The sequence below is a fragment of the Pinus tabuliformis genome, chromosome 2_1 (genome assembly GCF_031772625.1).
Source record: "Pinus tabuliformis cultivar Carrire ecotype Pingquan chromosome 2_1, CPIR1, whole genome shotgun sequence".
NCBI classification, from domain to species: Eukaryota; Viridiplantae; Streptophyta; class Pinopsida; order Pinales; family Pinaceae; genus Pinus; species Pinus tabuliformis.
This window is the reverse complement of record NC_142299.1, coordinates 215,020,233-215,045,066: the sequence shown is the minus strand read 5'-3', so window position 1 is coordinate 215,045,066 and position 24,834 is coordinate 215,020,233. Positions and strand designations below refer to the sequence as shown.

Genomic DNA, 24,834 nt, shown 5'->3' with positions numbered 1-24,834 from the left:
TAGAACTTGCCTTCTTTCATAGAAACCCTAAGTTGATGACTGAGGTATCTTACTTATACTTGAGATTCTAGCCACCCTCGTGATGATGTCACGAGATCTTGTTTCTAATATTTCCGTGATGTCATATCATATCTATTATGTATATTGTAGTCACATTCTAAGCAGGATCTAGGAACCCAAAAAGAGACTTATAGAGACACTAATTCAATGAATTCTACTCCCTCTTACCATGGGCTTCCATCCGATCTGGTGACATGAATTTTCGCATAATGTTCATGGTTCCTCTACCAGCTTTTCTAATGTCTACCTTTATGAATTCAAAGGAGACCTTGTTCAATGACTTCACTCATCTATGAGGACCATAACTATCGTCCTTATTTTATGCAAGGACCTTGTCATGAGGATTATGACTATCCTCTAGCATTTCCATTCCCTTGCAAACTGAAGTCATTAAACCAAGATTTGATTAAACATGAGAAATACTTACTTGGCACGTGAAGAGGAGATCTTCACCTTGATGCTTGCTTTGCTTGAGCCGCCCATCATGAACTGCTAGTATCCTTTTACCAAGACTTCTTTGGAGACCTTCTAGCACCATGACATTTTTTATCTTGTCATCATCTCTGTGGAACTGCTACAGAACATGACGACCATCCAAGAAACACATGATTACTTTACTCACTCGAAATTTCAAGTTATTGTGCCACCCGAAAAGCTTCAGGTATCTTTCTTAACTGTCTTCATCCAAAACTTGAGAGGTATGCCGAGATCACTGTAATATGAGGAGGTCGAGATACTTCACTGTAATTGTCATCAAAGCAACAGAGGTGCCTTCCTCCTGTAATGTGGATCCATACGAAACATTGCCCCGTATCAGACTTCCGAAATTCCTATACCCAAACGAATTGCTTCAAAGAAAGTGCGAGTTTCTGTTCATCTTATCTGCGGTGACCCTAGGTGGGTATATATAGTGGCCGTGCCTCCATAATGAGCCGACATAACCAAGTGATCTGTTGTGTCTCTTTTGCTAGCCGGCATGACTTCTATTTTAAAGTATTTTGCTGGCCAATGTGACAGCTTTTCATTGTTCTGCTTGCTTGTCTTCAAGAGGATTGTGCTGGTCTTGGAGGGATGTTCTAGACTCTAGGTAGCTTCATATACATTTACAAATATGCTCAAGAAAAGCTCTTTAACATGATTTTGACTCTTTGATTTTCCTAGACCTATGGAATGAGCAAGAAACTCATTCATATCATTTACAAAAATAATATTTCTTTTTCTTGACAAGTACAAAGATCAAAATTACTTTGACAAATACTGAACCAGTCATCTTACCGGTCACTTTGTCTATGACTTTGATACCTCTCTTGTTGACTTAAATCTATAAGGAAAGATTGTTGGGTTTTCCCCCATGTGGATTTTCCCAGGGTAAGCTCTCGTGTTCTTGTGTGGCTGTCTCTTTATGATCCTCTAGCATTTTGTTTTACTGTTGAAATTCTCTACGTAATTGTTTTATGATAAAAGTAAGAAAAGATCAATCAAAGAAAATCATAAGAAACAATTATCAGTTAGAGGACTATTGAAAAAGCAACAATAATGCCTTTTAGTTTCCAAGCCAAACATACTATCTACGATTACTTATAAATGATCATAAAAACATAGAGAAAGGAAAATCAAATAACCTGTTATTGGGGATGACAAAAGGCTTCCAAGGAACTTCTTTAGGGATGGAACCAAGTTGCACCATTCTTTGAAATCTTCAAATGACATTATTTGGCCACCATCACAATCAGATGCTGGTGTAAAGTTTGCAGCATTTATAAATGTTTGAACAATATGTTCTGGCAAAGTATCCCCTGTAATAGTATCTTTTGAACTCAGGACTGTTTCCAACACTGAAATCATAAGAGCTTCTACCTCAGACCTGAAAGAAACAAATTCAACTTTAGGAACTATAATTAAGTCATCTCATTTTGAAAAATGCTAGTAACAAATGAAGAAAATCGATGTTAGACAGGAAAAAGCTTCATGAATGACTCAATTTAGAGGGACCAACTCTTTCTGGATAACTGATAAGCAATTAAACCAACCGAAACCTATAATCCATACATGATGTACTCAATGCCAAAACATATATAATTCAATCTTTCCTGTATTCATTTGGTTAGATTAGACATGTGAAAAATATGCATAGAAAAATAATAATAATAATAAATTATCATAAATTTATGACAACATATGAGTACTCACGAGTCACCATCATATCAAATTTGTCTTCGCATTCAGATAAGTCATGTAAACTGTTCAATTTTGCCTATGCTTAGGAAGCTGTTAGTTGTTCTCTTAGTAAGGATAGGTAAGCATGCTCTGATCATCCAAAAATGAATTCCAAATTCAAAGCAAGGAAAAAAAAATAGGAAATGTTGGTAAGTATCATTGCTTAAAAGAACGAGGTGGTATATTTGAGGCATATTATCAACAAAACAAATCAAAATTGATCCTTAGAAATAAACGGCTTTCAAAAATAAACAGGCTTCAAGATGTCAAATCTTTTTCATCTTGAACAAATATTTCCATTGACATCATGTCAAATCTTTTTTAAATTTTCATCTTAAATTATACAGAAAAGTGGTCACCTGGACACAAACGCCGCACTCAAAAATCAGATAGATGTGAAGTTGAAAAGGAACCTAACACCTCCAGTTGCAACCCCAAGGACAAAATAAAAAGGAAAAAATTCAATTGTCATAGATCTGGTGACCAGTGGGCTCCAGGGCATAGAAGAGCATCCAAACACTTATATCATTGCAAAATTATTGATGGAAGAAAGTAGAGGTTCCTGATGAAGAAGACATTTTAGACTCCAAAGAAGATGAAAATAACTAGAGGTGTCACTAGCATCAATCACATGCATTAGGCAACACCGTAACTACATTTTTCTCTTGACCAATATTCAGCAATCATATTTTTAAATTTTTATATATAGTCACAGTAGAAAAATTTTGTTTGCTGGCAGCCCCCACAGATTTCAAATTATTTGCTTAAGTTTGATACCCACAGTCGCAAAGTAGAAGGTTTGATATAAAACTTTTACGACAAATTTATTTGAAACACATAGGACTACTCTACCATTCTCTTTCCAGCTGATATATAAAGAAATACAAGCAAACACACACTCAGAAAATTACACAATACGCAATTATTTTTGGTCCAATGACCCTGGAAAACCCCACAAGGGGAAAACCAGTCTTCAAGGAGTTTATTAATTGCTCTCAAGGGAATTTTTACAGCAGAAAAGAAGTTAACTTATCTCCCTTTTGATGGAAGATACCACTGCCAGGTTAATATAAATTCGAACCCCCACAGTTCTGAACTCAAACTGATACATGCATCGAATTCTGTGCACAATTATCCACTGTTAACACCTTGAATATCATGCCAAACTGAGCAGAAGTATTGCCTGGAGTTTCGTGCCTTGTTCCTGACCTGAACAGCCTCGAAAAACATGCTGCAAGAGCCCAAAATTTGCACTGCCAGTGGCCCGAAATCTGTGCTGCTAAACTCAGAGAATCTCTGCCTTGAGACTGTTCTGTAGCAGAGGGTATAGAGGCTCAGGCCGCTCCTTTTTGACAGCAAAAATTTTCTGAGCCTCCTACTCAGCCACCCTCCAAAAATATGCACAATAGCCTGGCTTAAAACTTGGCCAGGAACCTCTGCAAAACAGCCTGTACCTGCTTCCCGAAATTTTTGGGAATTTTGCCAGTTCCCAGCAGAAAATTTTGGGCTGTTTGTAGTATGTACACAGTCCTTCTTGCTGTACACTGCCTTCTTCCTGTGGGATTTTCTTCCTTCTAACCTGCAAACTCATCCTGGAAACCTTGTTCCTTACTCTCTTCTCCTCACATCTCATGAGAAGAATAATCCTCCTTTCAAGCTCGAGCTCCCTTCTAGGCTTAAACTAGGCCTCCTAGGGACTGCTGTAGCCAACTCCTCTTGCTGTACGCTGCTCCTTATCCCTGCAATCACTGCCTCCTTGCTCCCTTACTCTCCTCTTCTTCAATGCTACTCATGAAGAATGAATGGATAATCTCTTTCTTTTCCCTTTTGTCTCTCATTAAAGAGGGAAAACCTAACCCCATTGATCAAGGGCTGGGATTATATCTCAGCCCATGCGATCAATGGATGAGATCAAGTCCCCACTTGAACCCCTGACTTAAAGAACTCTTAGTCACTTTAATATGCTTTGTACCTTGTGCACTTTTTCTCTCATAAAATATAAAGTGACTTTAAAATAAAAGGCACTTAGTACTTTTTCTCCTAAAGTCACATTTAAAACATATTATAAAGTACCTAACACATGTACCACCTCATAAAGTAACTTTACCCCATGACATTAGTAAAACTCATAATGTCACAAGACAAAAAAGTTATTAATGTGTTTTCCTAGGGCAAAAGGATAAATGCCTAGGAAACACTTCCTTGTTACCATTTTTATCAACAGTCATTTGTATGAGTCAACACATCGATAATCATAAAGTGCTACTCACATTTTTTTCACAATTTTCATTGATGCGAAGGCAAGCCAATATCAATGTGCGATCATCAATTCTAAAGTTAAAAGTGAGGCTCGTAATGACGTAGCTCAATATAATCATTAGTAAGAGAGATCAAAAGAGATATTTCAAGCATAATTCATATATGCGTACATGGAAATTCTAAAATTCACAATAGAGCCCAATCGCATGGAAGAGAGGTGTGCGTGTAGTTGGGAGCTTCCAACCGCACAAATGAGCTTGCGATCCTGCGGTTATAACCAAAAATTGCCTATGTCAAGCCTACAGTTAGAAACCAAAACCCTAACACACGTGCGAGCTTCGAACCCTAGAATCTCGGACCTATACGAACCAATTTCCTCGACCCAACCTCGGACCTGTGCGAACCAATCAAAGAAGAAGATAAGAAGATGTTTGGTGATATCTAAATGAGCTTGAGGTCACTTGTATTTATAGGCTTCCAAGGGTGTCCATTTTCCTGTTAGTGTCGACCTAATCAAATGTGACATTGTGGGCTTCAATTCAAAAATACACTTTCCCTTGTCCAAATTGAGCGCTTCAATAGTCAAAATTGGTCCTCTCGGAAAGACGAATCTCATCCCATGGTTGGAATTTGGTTGGAATTTGTCATTGAGCTGCCAAATTAACACTTCCATCCCACTTCCCCTCGTTTATATGTAAGAAGTCGCAGATGTCAACCTCTAGGGAATCAATGGGGCCCCCATATTCAAGAACTTCAAAGAGTACATAATCTCGTATCACTTCTTGTACCAAAGAACCACCTTTATCATGTTCTTCAACATGGATCAGGGCCTTCACGGGGACTTCATCTTCTAGTCAATTCCCCATTTTGCAGTCTGAAATTCTTCCATATATCCTTCATCTGCTTGATGATCTTCTATTTATGTGGTTTCCTTAGGATCCTCCCAATCCAACTCTAGGACCTTTGATGGATTCTTTGCATTTTCAGAAAGATGAAGACAGAATTGGTTAATGGCCAAGATGTTGTGTGCATCTTCATCAGTCATGAATTGTGACCTCCAATATTGAACATGTAAAAATTTCTGTTTTCCCACCCCGGTTTTCAGTTTTTCCTTATTTCTCCCATGTAGTTAAATGCCCATTCCCATAACCATACATTTAACAGACTGAAAAAATAAATATTGCTGAAAACACAAATTCTGGAAATTTTTCAGAATGCTGGAAATTGCAGAATTAAAAATCAGCAATTAAAAACAGCGATTAAAACACATTAAAACACTGATATTTTTGGTCAACTTGACCCTGGAAAAACCCCCTACAACTCTTGGGGAAAACCAGTTTGAGAGCTCTTCTTTATTTCTGAAATTTGTCTTTTTACAGTGAGAATTATTCAGCAAAAATCAGCAAGCAAATTTACAACTTATCTCCTTTCCCGTGCCTCACAGCAATCTGGAAATTACAGCAAACAGGACAGCAATAAATGCTGTACGACCTCCGTTTTGTGTGCAGAAAAATCAGCAAACTGCTCCTCGATTTTTGTGCAAAAATCTGCCTTTCACTATGTGCTGAATTAGCTGTACAAATCTGCTCAACTGCTGCCTTGGAATGTGTGCCAAGCTGTTGTCTCCTTCTCCTTCCTGCTCAGAAATCTCTCTTGCTCTCTTGCTCTCCTTCTCCCAATCTGCTCATGAAAGAATGAATGACCTTTTCCTCCTTTTCCTCCTTTAATATAACTCCAAGTGACTTTTGGGTGATCCAAGTGACTTTTGGGTGATCTCTAAATCCAATGGCTGAAATAGATTTAGATCAATGGTTGAGATTAAATGCTCATTTAAATCTCACTTTCTATTTTTTAATTCACCCCACTTTAATAAAGACCCACTTAGTCATTTATTTCCAAAGTCACTTTTCCTTTCTAATTTTTCATTGACTTTATAAAAGTCACTTTAAAATTAGACTTAATAACTTTATCACTTAAAGTCACTTTTAAATTAGATTTAACTTTATAAAATTATAAAGTCACTTTAGGAGAAAAATTAAATTCTTTTGGACACTTTTCCCTAGGCCAAAGATCAAAGCCTAAGGGAACCACCTGTCCTCCGGTACCAAATTTCAACACTCCCTCTTACCAAGGAAGGTGTTCCTCACCACACCCATCTTGTCTCTGAAGTAGACATGCTTGCCCCGTGGTAAGGCTTTGGTAAGGATATCTGCAACCTGCTCATCAGTGGAAATATACTCAAGCTTCACAGCTCCCTTCTGAACATAGTCTCTGATGAAATGATATCTGATCCCGATATGCTTTGACCTGTCATGAAATACTGGATTCTCCGTGAGTTTAATGCAACTCTGATTATCACAGTAAATCACTGAAGGTCTCAACGGCTGACCAAATAAGCCAAACAACATCTTGCGAAGCCAGATAGCCTCACAACTAGCTAGACTGGCTGCCATATACTCTGCTTCCGCTGAACTCAGTGCTACTGACTGCTGCTTCCGGCTGAACCATGACACTACTGCTGAACCCAACCCAAAACAACACCCTGAAGTGCTCTTCCTATCAGAAGCACAACCTGCCCAATCAGAATCAGTGTATCCTGCCAATCTCACTCCATCTCCCTGCCTGTAGTCCAGACCATAATCCACTGTCCCCTGCAAGTACCGCAAAATGTGTTTTGCAGCCACCCAGTGAACCTTCCTAGGCTCACACATAAACTGACTCATCGTGTTGACTGCAAAACAGATATCTGGTCTAGTGTTGACCAAATACATCAAGGAACCAATCAGCTGCCTGTACAATGTGGGATCCACCAACTCGGAATCCGAAGCATGAAGCTTCTTCCAGTTGGTGATCATCGGTGTCGACATGGGTCTACAATCCTCCATGTGGAATCTGCTAAGGATGTCCACAATATACTTCCCCTGCCCCAGGAAGAAATGCCCCTCCTCCTGCCACACCTCCAAACCCAAAAAGTAATGCATCAAGCCGATGTCCTTCATCTCAAACTCCGCCGCAAGATCTCTCTTGCAGTGCTCTATGAGTCTCTCTGCACCTGTAATGATCAAGTCATCCACATACAGCACCAGAATGAGAGGCTCCTCACCAATCACAATAAAGTAAAGGTTCGGATCTGCCTCACTCTTTGTGAAACCCATCCCCTGCAAGTATGCATCTATCCTGGAGTACCAAGCTCTGGGAGCTTGCTTCAGGCCATAAAGGGCCTTCTTCAATCTGCACACATGGGACTCCTTCCCATGCACCTCAAAGCCCTGTGGCTGCTCAATGTACACCTCCTCCTGTATGAAGCCATTGAGAAATGCGGTCTTCACATCCATCTGGTGGATCTTCCAACCCATCTCTGCTGCTATCGATATAATGGAGCGGATCGAAGTATATCGAGCCACGGGAGCGAAGGTCTCCTCATAATCAACTCCCTCTACCTGGGAGAACCCTCTAGCCACAAACCTCGCTTTGAATTTCTCAATGCTGCCATCTGCAGCATGCTTTACCTTGTAAAGCCATCTGGAAGTAACCACGGATTTGCCCTCAGGCCTCGGCACCACCTCCCAAACATCATTCTTCATGATAGAAGAATACTCCTCCTGCATGGCCTCTCTCCAGACCTGCTGGCTAGCTGCCTCCTCATAGCTAGAAGGCTCAGAGTCAAGGATGCTGGTAACCATCGCCATATAACTACAAAACCTCTCAGGTGGTCTACTCTCTCTGACCGGCCTCTTCGGCTCAGCAACAGATGTGGCATCTCTCAAGGTGTCCTGAAGCCACTTGGGCTTCCTCTTCCCTGAGCGCACTTCTTCCACCGGAGAATGAAACTCCTCCTCCTCATCATCATCAGTAGCCTGAACTCCTGACTGTCTGTCTGCTGTCCTCCTGCCTGCGCTTGAACCTGTAGAAGCTGAGGTACCGTGTGAACTGTCCATCAGTGGACTCCCTAGTGAACTGCTCTGTGAACTGCTCTGCATGCTGCCCGGAGCACCACCCCTCTGGCTCGATGAGCCACTGCTCACTGATGGACCTGACATCCTCATAGATGTACCTCCGGATCCTCCTGATCCCTGCCCACTGGATCCTTGCGACTGACTCAACTGCTGCTGAGGGTCTGGCTGATCCAGATACTCTAACTCCCGTGACCTCCTAAAGGCCCTGTCCTCCTCGAACTTCACATCCCGTCTGACAACAACTCTCCTCTGTGCAGGAATGTAAATCCGAAAGGCCTTTGAGGTCTCACTGTAGCCCACAAAGATACCCTTCTCTGCGGTGGGCTCTAGTTTGGTCCTCTTCTCTTTGGGTATATAGGAGTATGTAATGCATCCAAAGATGTGAAGATGACCAATATCAGGCTTCTTCCCAGAGAAAGCCTCCTCCGGAGTCATGTGCCCCAAAGCACGATGCGGACTCCTGTTCTGCAAGTAAACAGCTGTGTTGCAGGCCTCTGCCCACAAGAACAATGGCAACCCCTGATCATGTATCATGGCTTTGGCAGCCTCTATGATGGATCTGTTCTTCCTCTCCGCAACCCCGTTCTGCTGGGGGTTGTAAGGAACAGTGAACTCCCTCCTAATGCCTGCCTCCGCACAATAGTCAACAAACTCTCCAAGGGTGTACTCTCCTCCATTGTCCGACCTCAAGGACTTGATCTTTCGACCTGTCTGAGTCTCCACAAGAGCTCTGAACTCCTGAAACCGCTTGAAGACCTCACTCTTGGTCTTCAAAAAATAAATCCAGGTCCTCCTGGAGTGATCATCAATGAATAAAACATAGTACTCATATCCACTCAAGGAAACATGAGACATCCGACCGCTCACATCGGAATGAATCAAATCAAGTATCCCCGTCGCTCTGCTGTCACTGCTGGGAAAAGGGGATTTGGCAAACTTGCCCATCGCACAACCTCTGCAAGTATCAAAGTGATCAGTACTGAAATCTGGCACACCTGTAGTGATCTCCCGCAATGTCCTCAAGGCTCCATGATACATATGTCCCATCCTGCGGTGCCAAATCTCACACAGCTCAGAATTGCTAGCTCTGCTGTCGGTACTACTGCTCAATGCCAAAAGGGGCTGAAATGCAAACTTGTACACCTTTGCATGGCATACACCTATCACTCTAGCTGAATCAGCTGGAGCGCCCCTGGGATACATCAACACTTGTCCTCCCCTGAACAGTACCTCATATCCTCTGTCCTCCAAAGCTGAGACGGATATGAGGTTCTTCCTCATCCCTGGCACATAAAGAACCTCTGACACTTTCAAGGGAGGTTTGGACTCCCTCTGAAATGTCACTGTCCCCACCCCGACTGCTCTAACAACTCTGTCATCACCGAGTACTACCTCAATATCAATACCACTCTCTGAAAGCTCTGAGAAGTACTCACGGACTCCTGTCATGTGACGTGAAGCCCCACTGTCCACATACCAGATACCTGTAGATGCTCCGCTAATCGAGGGAAAAGCATGCTCCCTCTGAACCTGTTTGGCAGGTGATCCTGCACTAGAGGACTCACATGTAGTGAACGCAAACTCTCGGTCAAAACGACCAGCAAAGTCCTCAATCTCTGCTGAAGCTGCCACGTCCTGGTTCTTCCCCTTCTTCTTCTTCTTCTCCGGACACACAACTGCATAGTGTCCCATCTTTTGACAATTCCAACACTTCACCTTGGAATAGTCCTTCTGTGTGTTCCCCTGTTTACCTTTACCTTTGCCTTTGCCTCCACCACCGCTTGTGGAAGCCTGCTTCTTCCCTTTGCCTTTCTTGCCTCCTGCCACCAGTGCTACGTCCTCATCCTGCTCAACTGGCTTGGCTGCCCCAAGTTGCCCTTTCCTGATCTCTGTCTGAATACAATCATCCCAAAACCTCTCCCATGTGGGAAGGGTCTCACGTGCACAAACCCCATCAGCAAAGTTCAACCATGAACGGGGGAGGCCATTCACTGCAATCCGCACCAACTCAGTGGGTGGAATGGCCTCTCCAATCGCTGCCAACTCATCTCTCACATTAGTAATCTTTGTGAGATATCCAGCTGCACTATCATTACCCATCTTAATGTTCTTTAGCTTCTCCTTCAGGACCATCTTCCGGTTCTCATTGGTACTCTGGTAGAGATTGGACAATGCTGTCCACATCTCATGGGCATTGCTCTTTCCTCTCACATGAGGAATGCAATGGTCTTTGATTCCGTCTAGAATCAGCCTCTTACCCTTATTGTTCTTCTTTTTATGCTCAGCCAACTAAGTAACATCAGTGGGCACAACAACAGGGTTCTGTGCGGTATGCACCATGATATCCCAGACTTCTGCCTCCTCAAAGATACTCTGCATTCTCTCCTTCCAAACGTTGTAATTTGTATGCCCATTCAACCTATCCTCCACCCTCAATCCCAATGACATCCTGCTGTCCTAAAACTGAAAAATAGCACTGTTGTAGTAAAGATAAAACTGTTGTTTATGAAAAAATCAGCTTGCTGGAATTTTCTGAGTGAAAAATCAGCAACTGCAATTTTTCCTTTTGCTGTCCCAAACTGCCCTTCAGCACTCAACCTCTGATACCATGTAAAAATTTCTGTTTTCCCACCCCGGTTTTCAGTTTTTCCTTATTTCTCCCATGTAGTTAAATGCCCATTCCCATAACCATACATTTAACAGACTGAAAAAATAAATATTGCTGAAAACACAAATTCTGGAAATTTTTCAGAATGCTGGAAATTGCAGAATTAAAAATCAGCAATTAAAAACAGCGATTAAAACACATTAAAACACTGATATTTTTGGTCAACTTGACCCTGGAAAAACCCCCTACAACTCTTGGGGAAAACCAGTTTGAGAGCTCTTCTTTATTTCTGAAATTTGTCTTTTTACAGTGAGAATTATTCAGCAAAAATCAGCAAGCAAATTTACAACTTATCTCCTTTCCCGTGCCTCACAGCAATCTGGAAATTACAGCAAACAGGACAGCAATAAATGCTGTACGACCTTCGTTTTGTGTGCAGAAAAATCAGCAAACTGCTCCTCGATTTTTGTGCAAAAATCTGCCTTTCACTATGTGCTGAATTAGCTGTACAAATCTGCTCAACTGCTGCCTTGGAATGTGTGCCAAGCTGCTGTCTCCTTCTCCTTCCTGCTCAGAAATCTCTCTTGCTCTCTTGCTCTCCTTCTCCCAATCTGCTCATGAAAGAATGAATGACCTTTTCCTCATTTTCCTCCTTTAATATAACTCCAAGTGACTTTTGGGTGATCCAAGTGACTTTTGGGTGATCTCTAAATCCAATGGCTGAAATAGATTTAGATCAATGGTTGAGATTAAATGCTCATTTAAATCTCACTTTCTATTTTTTAATTCACCCCACTTTAATAAAGACCCACTTAGTCATTTATTTCCAAAGTCACTTTTCCTTTCTAATTTTTCATTGACTTTATAAAAGTCACTTTAAAATTAGACTTAATAACTTTATCACTTAAAGTCACTTTTAAATTAGATTTAACTTTATAAAATTATAAAGTCACTTTAGGAGAAAAATTAAATTCTTTTGGACACTTTTCCCTAGGCCAAAGATCAAAGCCTAAGGGAACCACCTGTCCTCCGGTACCAAATTTCAACAGAACAATTAAAAAAAAATCAATCAACTTCAAATGAAGTGTTGCTAGTAGGGTCATAGAGATCATTGATTTTACACATTCCAAGAGAATCAATGAATAATTTCACCAGTGTACCTTGGTGAGTGATGCCCTCTCTCAAAACATATGAGATGAATTCAGTTATATGATCAAGTACGAATAATGCATTTCCATTGAATTTTGGGATATCAGGGAATATCTCACACAACTTCCAAGGAGCCATTCTTTTGAATTTTGCATAACAAACAAGAGAAGAGTCCAGGGTAAATTTAAGGTGCCTTAAATAATGCTTGCTTCACCCTACAAGCATTGGAACATTGAGGTTCAATGAATAACTAGGGAATCATTCTTCCAATGGAGTCACCAAATAAGGATTTATATTGTTGTATGGGAACAAGACATGCTCTTCATGTCTTGATAACAGCGCCAAAAATGTTACCACAAAATCTACTAGGCCTTGGAGAACGAAACCTTACAAGACAAAAGCTAGACAAAGTGCTAACTATGGGGTAGAGGCCCAATGTCACCTCAACCAAAACCCCCTGTGCTTTACAGACTTTCACTTATGGGACGAGTCCCAGTAGGAAAGAGATCACTTATAATAGATATGCTAGGTATAGGGCACAAAGCGATCAAGATAGAGCTCATTCAAGAGAGAGGCTCAATAATGGTTCAAGGCTTCAAAAAAGCAAAACGCTCTCAAAGAAAAGCCCTAAAAAAAGGCTCAATACCTAGGGTTTTGAGATTTTAGATGGTGATAGGTATTCATAAGGTCAAAGCCAAGGAGAAAAAACTTCTTATGATATACTTCAACAAGTACTAATCTCATGCAACCTTCAAGGAAGTCCTCAAGTTGAGGGGAAAAGAAGTAGGGTTTCCCTCTTGGAGCAACACCTAGGGCAAGCGATTTTATGGATGAAATTGAGTGGATGCCCACCAAACTTGGAGAATAGGTAGCCTAAACCGTAAGCTTGATGTTTAGTCTCTCAAATCACCAAAAAGCATTCTCCCTAAAATTTCGCTACAAGCCCTATATTTTCACTCTAGCCTTAAAACGACCGATTTTAGGAGAGAAAATTATGGAGAAAATTTAGTATTGATCACCAATGACTTGGAATAGTGCCTTGTCCTTTAGGCATATGGAATCAAGGATGAGATAGATAAGCTAGATCCTTTCTAAGTAGGCTAAAAATTGATGCCCTAAGTATCAAATTTTAGCATTTACCCACTTTAAAAGAAAATGGAGTTTGATGGAGAGATTAAAGATTTCCTCCACTAGGAACATTCATTACATGTTGTACAATGAATAACATATGCAATACTCAACTAGATAGCCTTTCAAAAATAAGTTTCAACAATTAGCGCACAATATAACGTAACCTAGAAGCAACAATTCCATATATTAGACAACTTCAAGATAGAAAATCTTCAACAATAAGCATTTACAAGACAACATGTAGTATATCTATCCATTATCCAAAGAAGTAGATCCAAAGACAATCAAAAATAGATTCCAAATATCGAAATGCATCCAATAGATCTCCAATATCTAAGAAGGACCAAGTGTGAAAATCTTCCAAGAGGTCTCAATTCCAAGTGTGATGATGACGAGAGACTAAATGAGGTCTCTCATATTTATACATGTCTAATCAGGTCTAATTTAGCCTAAAGCCCCTCTTAGTTATCAAATGATGGGCAAAAACTAATTGTGGTTACAAGCCAACCACATAGCCAAGGTGAAATCAGAAAGATTAACCCACAAGAGGGTCAAAATGCTAACATCATCACTATGTGAGCCTCTTGGAGGCATGCATTGATCTCCAGTGATTCCAAACTGAGTCAAGAGGGCTCCAAAAATCATCCTCTAGGGTTTAGCCCCTAGATATCCATGCAATTCATCACGTGGAACCCAGTTTTGTGTTTGGGGCACAAAATGGATCTCATGGGTCTCCTAGTGATCAATTAGCCTGATTCTACTCCGACATTGAGGGTTCAAAGTATGGTGTCAGCCCTCCCATGTCTCAAGGAGTGAGACAATCTCATCTAGGCCTCCAAGCAACTACCAACCATAAGTGCACTGCTAAGCCAGTTGGAGGCATACTTAACCAAGTGCATCATCTCATGACAAATGTGGAAGAAATGTTGAAAATTGGGCAGCTATGGTCCAAATTGCACCATCAAAATCATTTGCAAACCATAGAGAAAAGTCACATTTGCACATTTGACCAAGTCAACCCTAAGTCCAAAAGTCAACCCCACCAAAGGAAATGACCCCTCCTAAGATGCATATAAATAGACATTCGTTGGACATTTTGGCACATCACATCAACTCACATACATCTGAAATTCCCAAAGGCAATCCCACATGTGCGAAGGAGGAGGCCATTTTTTTGTTTGATCAAAATTGACTTTTTATGATATGCTTTTTCCCTGCGTTGACCTTTTTGTCTTGGGTTGCTTTGACTGAATTTCTTGATTGTCTTGGAAGGTCAAATTGCAAGAGACTTTAACCGAACTTTTCTAGGCACTTTGACTAAGGTTGACTGCAGGTTCGACTAGGGTTTGACTGTGGAATTTCACCGAGAATTGCAAAGGTTTTGTCTCTATTTGACCGAGTTTGATTAAGAAAGGAAGACCGAATATTTTGTTGGGTTGATCGAACTTTTCTAGGCAAGTTTGACTATTGAATTTGACCAATCATTGCAGGTTGTTGACTATGGTTGACTAAACCTCCACAAGCTGAAAATTGCAAACTGGTATCTTTTGACCAGATTTGACTATTTCTCTCTCATTGGATTGATTTTGACTTGATTGGCCTGGGAAAGTCAAAGTTTGCATTTGACTGGTTATTGGATGTACAATTGGACTATGTATCTCATGTTGAAGATTGATTGACTAATAGAAGAAGAAAAATTGATTTTGGATTTCCCCCCTTATGGGGTTTTTACCTATTCCTTGACCAAAATATTTGTCTCATTGTGCTTGGCTATCTTCTATTGTGCATTTATTGTTTACTATTGTATCAATAATTGCTTAATTGTTGCTAGGGTGAATGAAATTGTTTTAAGTGATTATAATTTATTACAACATAAAACACTGAAAAATTAGCATGGTATCAGAGCTCGGGTGAAGGTTAGCCTAAGGAGGTCAGAGAACACCCCTTTGAGACACTTTTCTTGCTAATTGGGAATCAATTTTCTTGGACAATATGACTACCTCCTACTTCAAAATTGAAAATAGGTTGAATGATGCCTCCAACTTTGCAACATGGAGGGCTAGATTGGATCTTACTCTTGAAGAGAATGATGTGATGGAGTATGTGCAAGGTCAAGTAATCGAGCCTCTTGAGAATGCCAATGACAGTGTCAAGTCCAAGTACAAGAAGGGTGAGATCAAGGCCAAGAAGATCATCATTGACTCTCTTAGAGACCATCTCATCACCTATGTGTCCAAGTTGAAGAAGTCAAAGGAGATGTATGACAAATTGATTGGGATGTATGAAGTCAACAACCTCAGCCAAGTCATATCTTTGAAGAGTAAACTTCGTGACATCAAGATGTCTAAGTCTGAATCTATTATAGCCTACTTCATGAGGATCTCTCAAATAAGAGATCAACTTCTTTCCATTGGAGAAGTCATACCTGATAGAGAGCTTGTGCAGATGACCCTTGGAGGACTCCCCATGTCTTGGGAGACATTCATTACAAGCATTAGTTGCAGAAAAGAGATCCCTGCATTTGATGAGCTTATGGGAAATTGTACTCGAGGAATCCAGGCTCATTTCTAGAGGAAGAATCTAGAGACAAGAAGGAGAACATATATATTATAGCCTTTGCAACTAATGTCAAGAAAGAAAAAAGGAAAGGAAGACCTTCCAAATGGAAGCCAAAGAAGCTTGCTCCAGCATTCAACAATAATAGAAGGGACTTGGCCAAAGTCTAATGCTACAAGTGTGACAAATTTGGCCACATTGCCTAATATTGTCCTGATAGAAGAAATGCTCAAAGGACTAGAAGCAACAATAACAATGGAAACAACAACAACTTCAACAATAGAAGGAGAGGAAGAGGTCTTGCTACCCATGCAAGTGTTGAAGAGTCCCAGCGCCCTCAAAAGAGATCCAAGAACACAAGGTATGACAATAATGTTGCTAGTACTCAATCTGAATATTATCTTGTTGCTGCTCTTTCTAGTTCATCTTCAGATAGCATTGATAGTTGGCTAGTGGATAGTGGGGCATCTAGACATTTTACTGGGTATCGTGAAGTCCTCTCAAATTTGGTTGAGAGGGAGACTAATTTGAAAATTATACTTGGGGATAATTCTACTCATCTTGTCAAAGGGTCTGGCTCTGTTTCTTTTCATTTGGAATCTGGTCAAACCATTCATCTACAAGATGTGTTGTATGTGCCAAGCTTGAAGAAGAATCTTGTCTCCATCTCTGCTTTGGAAGACAAGGGGTTCAGGGTTGCATTCATTAATGGAAAGGTTCTTGCTTGGCCAAGGAGATCTAACCTAAGAGTAGCCTTCACACTTGATGTCAAAAATGAAGGCATATACAAAGTTTGTCGACGACCAATTCAAGCATTGGTCCATGATACTACTAATCAATGTGACCATTGGCACCAGAGACTTGCACACCTTCATTATAAGGCTTTACCTGACTTGAGCAGGATGGTTTCCGAAATTCTCTGGATTCAAGTTGATCATGAAGGTGTATGTCTAGGATGTGCCAGTGGAAAAAATATCAAGGGACCATTCCCTTCTAGTAGCAATAGATCTAAAGAAATTCTTCAAATCATTCATTCTGACCTTTATGGGCCCATGCCAGTGACATCTCTTGGAGGATACTGATATTATATTATCTTTGTTGATGACTTCTCCTATAATACTTGGATCTTCTACTTGAAGACCAAAGATGAAGCCTCCAGCATGTTTAGGAATTTCAAAGTTCTTGTGGAAAATCAAACTAGAAAGAAGGTCAAGATCCTTCGGACCAATAATGGAGGTGAATACACTTCAAATGACTTCAAATATTTTTGCAAAGATGTTGGGATTAAGAGGGAATTGACTATTCCATACAACCCTCAACAAAATGGAGTTGTTGAGAGGAAGAACAGGTCCATCTTGGAAGCAGCCAAAGCCATGATTCATGATCAAAAGCTTCCTATGTTTCTGTGGGGATAAACTACAAATATTGTTGTATATGTCCAAAATAGGAGTCCTCGTCAAGCCTTGGGAGGCAAGACTCCTAACAAAGTATTTACAGGTGTGAAACCAGAAGTTGGACACTTGCAAATCTTTGGCTACCATGTCTACTTTCATGTATTGAAGGAGAAGAGGTCCAAGCGAGAGTCTTCCAGAAAGAAAGGTGCATTTGTTGGTATATATGTGCCAAGTTGGAGGAACATTGAGTTCAACCGGGATGTGACTTTTGATGAAGATTGTGAAAAATCCACGACTGCAATAACTTGAAACTATTCTTCTAACTAATGCAGTTTATTTGTCTTATGTTATTTAATTTAACAACAAATAATGAATGGCTCACTATTGCAATCTTCACAATTTAAAATAAATGTTGCGAAAATAAATCAAGAACTGAGAAATAATGCACACACATAAATGACCCAAAGTTTGGACTAACATCCCCAAAAAAACCCCGAAGGGAAAATTATTGCAGCAAATGAGGATTTATATTTTATTATCTTCAACAAATTAGAGAGTACATAGATCTGCTTGCCAAAATACTAGCAAAGCTTCGGAAAAATTTCCCCGCCACTCCAACTAGCATAGCGAACTAGAAACCCTCTATTTCCCTTGCAAAATCAAACTCGGCCTCCTCCAATAAATGCGCACAAAAAACGTTGTTGCGGATATATGGATTGCTAGAAACTGAGATCTATTGATTTTGCACTTCATCTGGTGATCTTGCACTCGCACTAGGAAACTCGCTCTATCCTCTAGATTTGATCTCGGCAACTGGAAACGTGATCTTCTACCCAAATTTGCACACTGGAGAAACTCACATGGCCTTCTTGCTGGTGGACTCGGCCTCTGCAAATTTCAACGGAAACCTTCCTCGGAAACCCTCTCTCCAATCTTTATTGATCCTCTCACTGATGCTCTACCAACTCGAACTCTTCCTTTGTTGAATGTTGTGCACTGGGAAATTCACACTGCCATGCTCTCTTGCTCCTTCAATTTGTCATCTCCAAGCCCCATCGACTTGCTCTTATAATTCTCTTGCTAGAGTACCAACAGCCAAGATCTAATCGCGCTCACTGGCTAAGATCATCTTAGACTTGATCCAAGTCACTTTTTGGAAGTCTCTAGAGCATAAGTCGATTTCCTTAATTAATACACTTTAATTAACCAGTTTTCCTAAGTTAAACTTAGGAAATTTTAATTATCTAGTTAATTAATTTAATTAAGGTGTTTCAATGCCATATCTCGCGAAACCATTTCTGGGCATTAGAGAACTCATGTTCCTTAGTCTCTCTAACACCTTAGAGACTAGTACACATGTCTGATGCTACCACCATAATCAAAAACTAACAAAGATGTTTCCCTTGGAAAAGCAAGGAACTCTCCTCTCCACTAAGAGAATAGATGATTCTATGGATGGTGTAGATGCAGAGCCATCCATGCCAGAGCCTGACCTTGCAGATGAGCCTATGGCACCTTATCAATCCTTTAGATCCTCCTTGTGATCCTCCCACTATGGTATCCTGGGTGCAGGTGATATGGACAACCCCGCTAATCTGTCTACAATTTCTTCAATATCTCACTGAATTCTTCTCTCTTTCTACAGGTGTATCAGTCATCTATTATTAGCCGGACTACTTCATGGGTTTTTCCTCAATCACCCCAATCCTTATTACTATCTACAATTGATAACCAGAGCCTCTGTTTCTATTGGAACTATAATTCCAAAGGAATTACCCAAAAACACTATCGGCACTTTAACATTGTCGCGGTTCTCAAATAGTCTTGGTGTAATTTCCAAAGGAATTACACTATCGGTGCTCTTTTCCAAAGACTTTGTGTTGACCACAAATAACACTATCGGTGATTTATAGTCGGGCTTTCCAACACTACTTCCGATGCGATAACACGTGCTCTCGGAAATTGCTATCGCAACCTTCAATGCACCTATACTTAGTTCCTTCCGCTCCAGGTTTGCGATGCGATCATCCTTGCAGACCCGACAACCCTTTCCGCCCTTCTCTATAATGTTTCGGGTTCGAACTTATCGGCGTTTCAAACTTTGGCAATTCCACAACCCTTTCCACTCCTCTTGCGATTATGCGATGCGATAAAGGTCCGCGTTTGGACCCAATACGGGTATGAACCAGAATCAATAAAACTTTAGATCCAAAGCTACATCCAAACTAAGGGTCTTCACGAATTCTCTATGTAAAACATAGTTTGGCCGCGGAACTCTACACAACGATTGAAGAAGCCTGCGCTCACCGATATGAAGGAAACTACCCAACAAGCCTACGCTTAAGTATTAATTGGAAAACAACAATTGAATCACTATTAATAAATGCGGAAAACAACAAAACCAGAACTGATACTTGCATAAAATACCAATTAACAGAGAGTCATTAATTCCGATGAACACAAAGAGATTTTATTCAATTGATAATGCTTCTGGGCTCTCCCTTCTGAGAGTCCCGTTGTTTCTTATTTATAAATAATAGATAAGCCCTCTTGGCCATTATCCTTTACAAAAGCATGCTTTTACATAGAGTGATTTAAAGCATAAAGTTTTGTTACAGCTTATCCATAAGCGATTATTTTAGCATGATTTATTCTTAATTCTATTCTTATTCTAAACTAGGAAAGCATGGAAATTGCTGGCTAAAGGACCCCACTCCTTTGCCTGTAGATTTTTTTGGATTTTTAGAATAAGTCTGAAGATTTTCCCTCTAAGTCACATGCTCCAGCATCAGACTCCTAAGGACAAAATTCTTCATGGGCTCCTGTCCATGAGCTCATCTATAGAACTGCCCAGTTTCTGTAGCATGTCTTCTGTAACCCAAGTAGCTTCAGCGGTTGGCAGATCCTTCCATTTTACCAAATACTGAAAGTACTCTCGTCCCCTTGTCTTCTTAAACACCTTCTTGTCCAGAATTCTTTCTGGCTGCAACTCCTTTGCTGTGGGTAACTGTTTTACCCAGTCAATCTCTTGGATCTCTTGATCTTGTGTTGTATCATCTGCAGTTCCACTTTCATACTTGTACAGGTCTGCAACATTAAAAATTGGTGATATTCCAACATCATGGGGTAACTCAATCTCATATGCATTTGCAGAAAACTTTCTTAACACTCTGCATGGTCCAATTTTCTTGAACTTTAATTTATTATACTCCCTCTTTGGAAACCTCTCCTTTCTGAGATGTGCTAAAACCAAATCCCCAACTTCAAAGTTCACCTCTCTTCTCCTCATATCTGCTCTGGTTTTGTACTTGATGTTGCTATCCTGCAGCTGTTGTTTCACTTGTTCATGTATTGCTTGCATTTCTGAAGCAAAATCTTCACCCTCTGCACTTCTCATCTCTTCTTTTCCCAAATTTCTTAATTCAGATATTCCTCTTGGATGCATTCCATAAACAATATGGAATGGACTCTGTCCTGTACTCCTGTTAGGTGAGTCATTATATGCATACTCAACTTGTGCCAATACTTGATCCCATTGCTTTGGATGTTCTGCAGTAAGGCTCCTTAAAAGATTGCCTAAACTCCTGTTCACCACTTCAGTCTGTCCATCAGTTTGTGGATGATAGGCAGAACTGAAACTTAATTTAGTTCCCAGCTTCTTCCATAGTGTCCTCCAGAAATGTCCAACAAATTTGGAATCCCTGTCTGAGACAATACTTTTGGGCAATCCATGCAATCTTACAATTTCCTTAAAAAACAAATTAGCAATGTGAGAAGCATCACTAGTTTTACAACATAGAATAAAGTGTGCCATTTTTTAAAATTTATCCACTACAACAAAATTGAATCATTACCTCTTTGAGTCTTTGGTAAGCCCAACACAAAATCCATACTTACCATATCCCAAGGCCTATCTGGAATTGGTAATGGGATATACAAACCTGTGTTTTGGCTCCTTCCCTTTTCATATTGACAGACTTTGCAAGAACTCACATACTTCTCCACTTCAGATTTCATTTTCGGCCAAAAATAAAATCTGTTTTGCTGCTCATAAGTCTTCTCTATGCCAAAATGTCCTACAAGTCCTCCACTATGCTTTTCCTTAATTAAGTTCTCCCTCATAGAACAGTTTGGTATGTATAGCTGATTTTTCTTAAACAACAGTCCATCTTGTAAGAAGTAATCCAACCATTTACTCCTATTCATCAAAACAGGATTTTTACAAGCCTCAAATGCCTCTTTAAAATATGAATCGGTCTCATATAATTCTTTAAGAAAATCAAAACCCAACACTTGGAATTGACTCTCTTGAAGCAATACATTTCTCCTACTTAAGGCCTCTGCAACTTTATTTGATTGGCCATTTATATGTTTCAAAACAAAATGGAAACCTTGAAGATACTCTACCCATTTAGCATGTTTCTGGCTGAGCTTTGGCTGTTGCATTATAAACTGCAGTGCATGGTTATCTGAATAAAGGATGAATTCCTTTGACATTAAATAATGCCTTCATTTCTTCAATGACTGCACAACTGCATAGAACTCCTTATCATAAGAAGAATACTTCCTTTTCGAATCATTCAGCTTTTCACTAAAATAGGCTATTGGTCTATCTTCCTGGCTTAAAACACCTCCAATTGCTTCTCCACTGGCATCAAACTTTACTTGGAAAGGCTTACGAAAATCAAGTAAGACCAAAATAGGCTTTTTAGTGATTTTCTTCTTTAACAGTTGAAAATTCTTCTTTGCTTCAGCAATCCATCTAAATGGTTGTTTGTCCTTCTTTATGGTCTCAATAATAGGTGCATTAATCTTACTAAAATTCTTGATGAATTTTCTATAAAAACTAGCAAGACCATGAAAACTTCTTACCTCAAAAACACTCTTGGGTGAAGGCCACTCCATAATTGCCTTGATCTTCTCTAGATCCATCTTCAGCCCTTCAACAAAAATAACAAAACTCAAGTACACTGGCTCTTCTTTCATGAATGAACACTTCTTCAAATTCAACAATTCTTTCTCCTGCTGCAGCCTTTGTAAGACATAATTCAGATGTCTCACATGCTCCTCCTTAGACCTGTTGTAAACTAATATATCGTCCAGATATACAATTACAAACTTACCAATGAACTCCTTAAGAACTTCATTCATTAGTCTCATAAATGTACTTGGTGCATTTGACAACCCAAAAGGCATTACTCTCCACTCATACAGTCTCTCATTTGTCTTAAAAGCGGTTTTCCACTTATCTCCTTCTCTTATCCTTATTTGATGATATCCACTTTTAAGATCTAGTTTTGGAAAATACTTTGCTCCACTCAAGCAATCCATTAAATCTTCAATTCTAGGTAATGGAAATCTGTATCTGATTGTGATTTTATCGATGGCTCTTGAATCTGTAGACATTCTCCAACCTCCATCTTTCTTTGGACTTAGCACTATTGGCACTGCACAAGGACTCAAGCTTTCTATGATCAGCCCTCTGTTAAAGCAATTCTTGCACCTACTTCCTAACCTCTTCATTTTCTGTAGGAGTCATTCTGTAAGCTGCTTTGTTAGGTAGACTTGCTCCAGGAATCAAATCTATATGATGGCTAATTCTTCTAATGGGTGGTAATTCAATAGGCAAATCATCAACAATAATATCACAATATTTCTCCAACATTTCTTGAATTTCAATGGGTAAATTAGAAACTTTAAAAGAAGTCATTATTACCTTGGGCTTGCAAATTACAACGAAATTTACCTCATTTTCTTCAATCTGCTTCAAGTATTCATTTCCTCCAAATAATAGAGTTTTTGGATCAGTCTTCTTTCTTGGTACATCTTCTTCTTGCAGAGGCAGCGACGTATGATTGACACCATCCTTTCCAAACTTGTAGGTGTTTCTTTTTCCGTCATGCATGGCTCCTCTGTCATAATGCCAAGGTCTTCCAAGCAATATGTGACTGTCAGGCCAGGCAGTAACTCTCCAATAGGCAGTAAAACTGATTCGATTTATTTCATTAGGTATGCTATTGTTATATACAAAGGGTGTGACTGCTCAGTTCATCTCCTGATGACTGTTCACATTCCTAATTTAACTATTTACATAAATTCACCCAATCGCAGAGGATTAGGTGTCAACATTCCCCCCTTAATCTGAAGGGATGTTGGTGAGTCCAAGCATCATTCTGAATCTTTCAAGCTTTTCTCTTCCAAGCGCTTTGGTGAAGATGTCTGCAATTTGCTCATTTGTGGAACAATGACGGAGATGGATTGTTTTGGCCTCAACATGATGTCGGATCAGATGATATTTAGTATTGATGTGCTTTGTTCGATTATGGAACTTTGGGTTCTTGGCAAACTTTATTGCAAAGGTGTTGTCAATCATGAGTGGAGTTGATTGTACTTGTTTTACCTGCAAATCTTCAAGAATTTTCTTGAGCCACACAATTTCTTTTGTTGCTTCAGCTGCTGCCATGTATTCTGCTTCTGTTGTGGAATCTGCTGGAACTGATTGTTTGCGTGATCTCCAGGAGACAGCTCCTGATCCAAGACTCATAGCATATCCTGAAGTAGATACCCCAGTTTCTTTGTCTCCATCGAAGTCTGAATCAGAGTATCCGATCAAACTGAAGTCATCCACCTGTGTGTACTTGATTCCAAAGTCTTGAGTTCCCTTCAAGTACTTTAGAACTCTTTTTGCAGCAGACCAATGTCCCTCACAAGGCTTTTGCATAAACCTGGAGAGGATTCCAACAGCAAATGAAATGTCTGGTCTGGTAGTAGTAAGGTAGTTGAGACTTCCTACAAGCTGTCTATACTTTGTTGCATCCTCAAATTCCTTTCCTTCAATAGATGTGAGCTTTAAGTTTTGTTCCATTGGAGTCATAAGAGGATTGCACTCTGTCATGCCAAATCTGTTTAACAAATCTCCAATGTATTTCTTTTGAGAAAGAAATATGGATTTTGGATGTTGGGTTACTTCAATGCCAAGATAGTAATGAACATAGCCCAAATCAGTCATTTCAAAACTTTTCCCCAATTCCTTCTTTATGGATGCAATGTAGCTTTCATTGTTCCCTGTCATTAAAAGATCATCTACATATACCACAAGATATACAACTGTTTTGCCAACTTTCTTGACAAATAAAGTTGCATCATCAAGATCAAAATGATTGAAGTTGAGTTTCAGAAGATGCTCAGTTAGTTTTTCATACCAGGCTCGCGGTGCTTGTTTGAGGCCATACAAGGACTTCACAAGTTTGCATACTTTATGTTCATGTCCTTTCACAGCAAATCCTTCAGGTTGGGACATAAAAACATTCTCTTTTATATCTCCATTCAAGAAAGCAGTTTTTACATCCATTTGATGGACTTTCCAACTGTTCTGAGCTGCTAGTGCAAAGAGTGTCCGGATGGTGGCCCATTTTGTTGTGGGGGCAAAAGTCTCCTCATAATCGACCCCTTCTTTCTGTGCAAAACCTTTTGCCACAAGCCTAGCTTTGTGCTTGTCAAGTGA

The 24,834-nt window shown here is 40.0% G+C and overlaps 1 protein-coding gene across 1 annotated transcript in view; it reads right to left on the bottom strand.

The window, feature by feature from the left end:
* The window catches only part of LOC149199514 (uncharacterized), an 81,502-nt gene that overhangs the window by 27,881 nt on the left and 28,787 nt on the right, over positions 1-24,834 (bottom strand). The window contains exon 5 of the mRNA XM_089400598.1: positions 1,683-1,924. Within this exon, the coding sequence (XP_089256724.1) occupies positions 1,683-1,924 (242 nt within the window). The remainder of the gene's footprint in view (positions 1-1,682; positions 1,925-24,834) is intronic.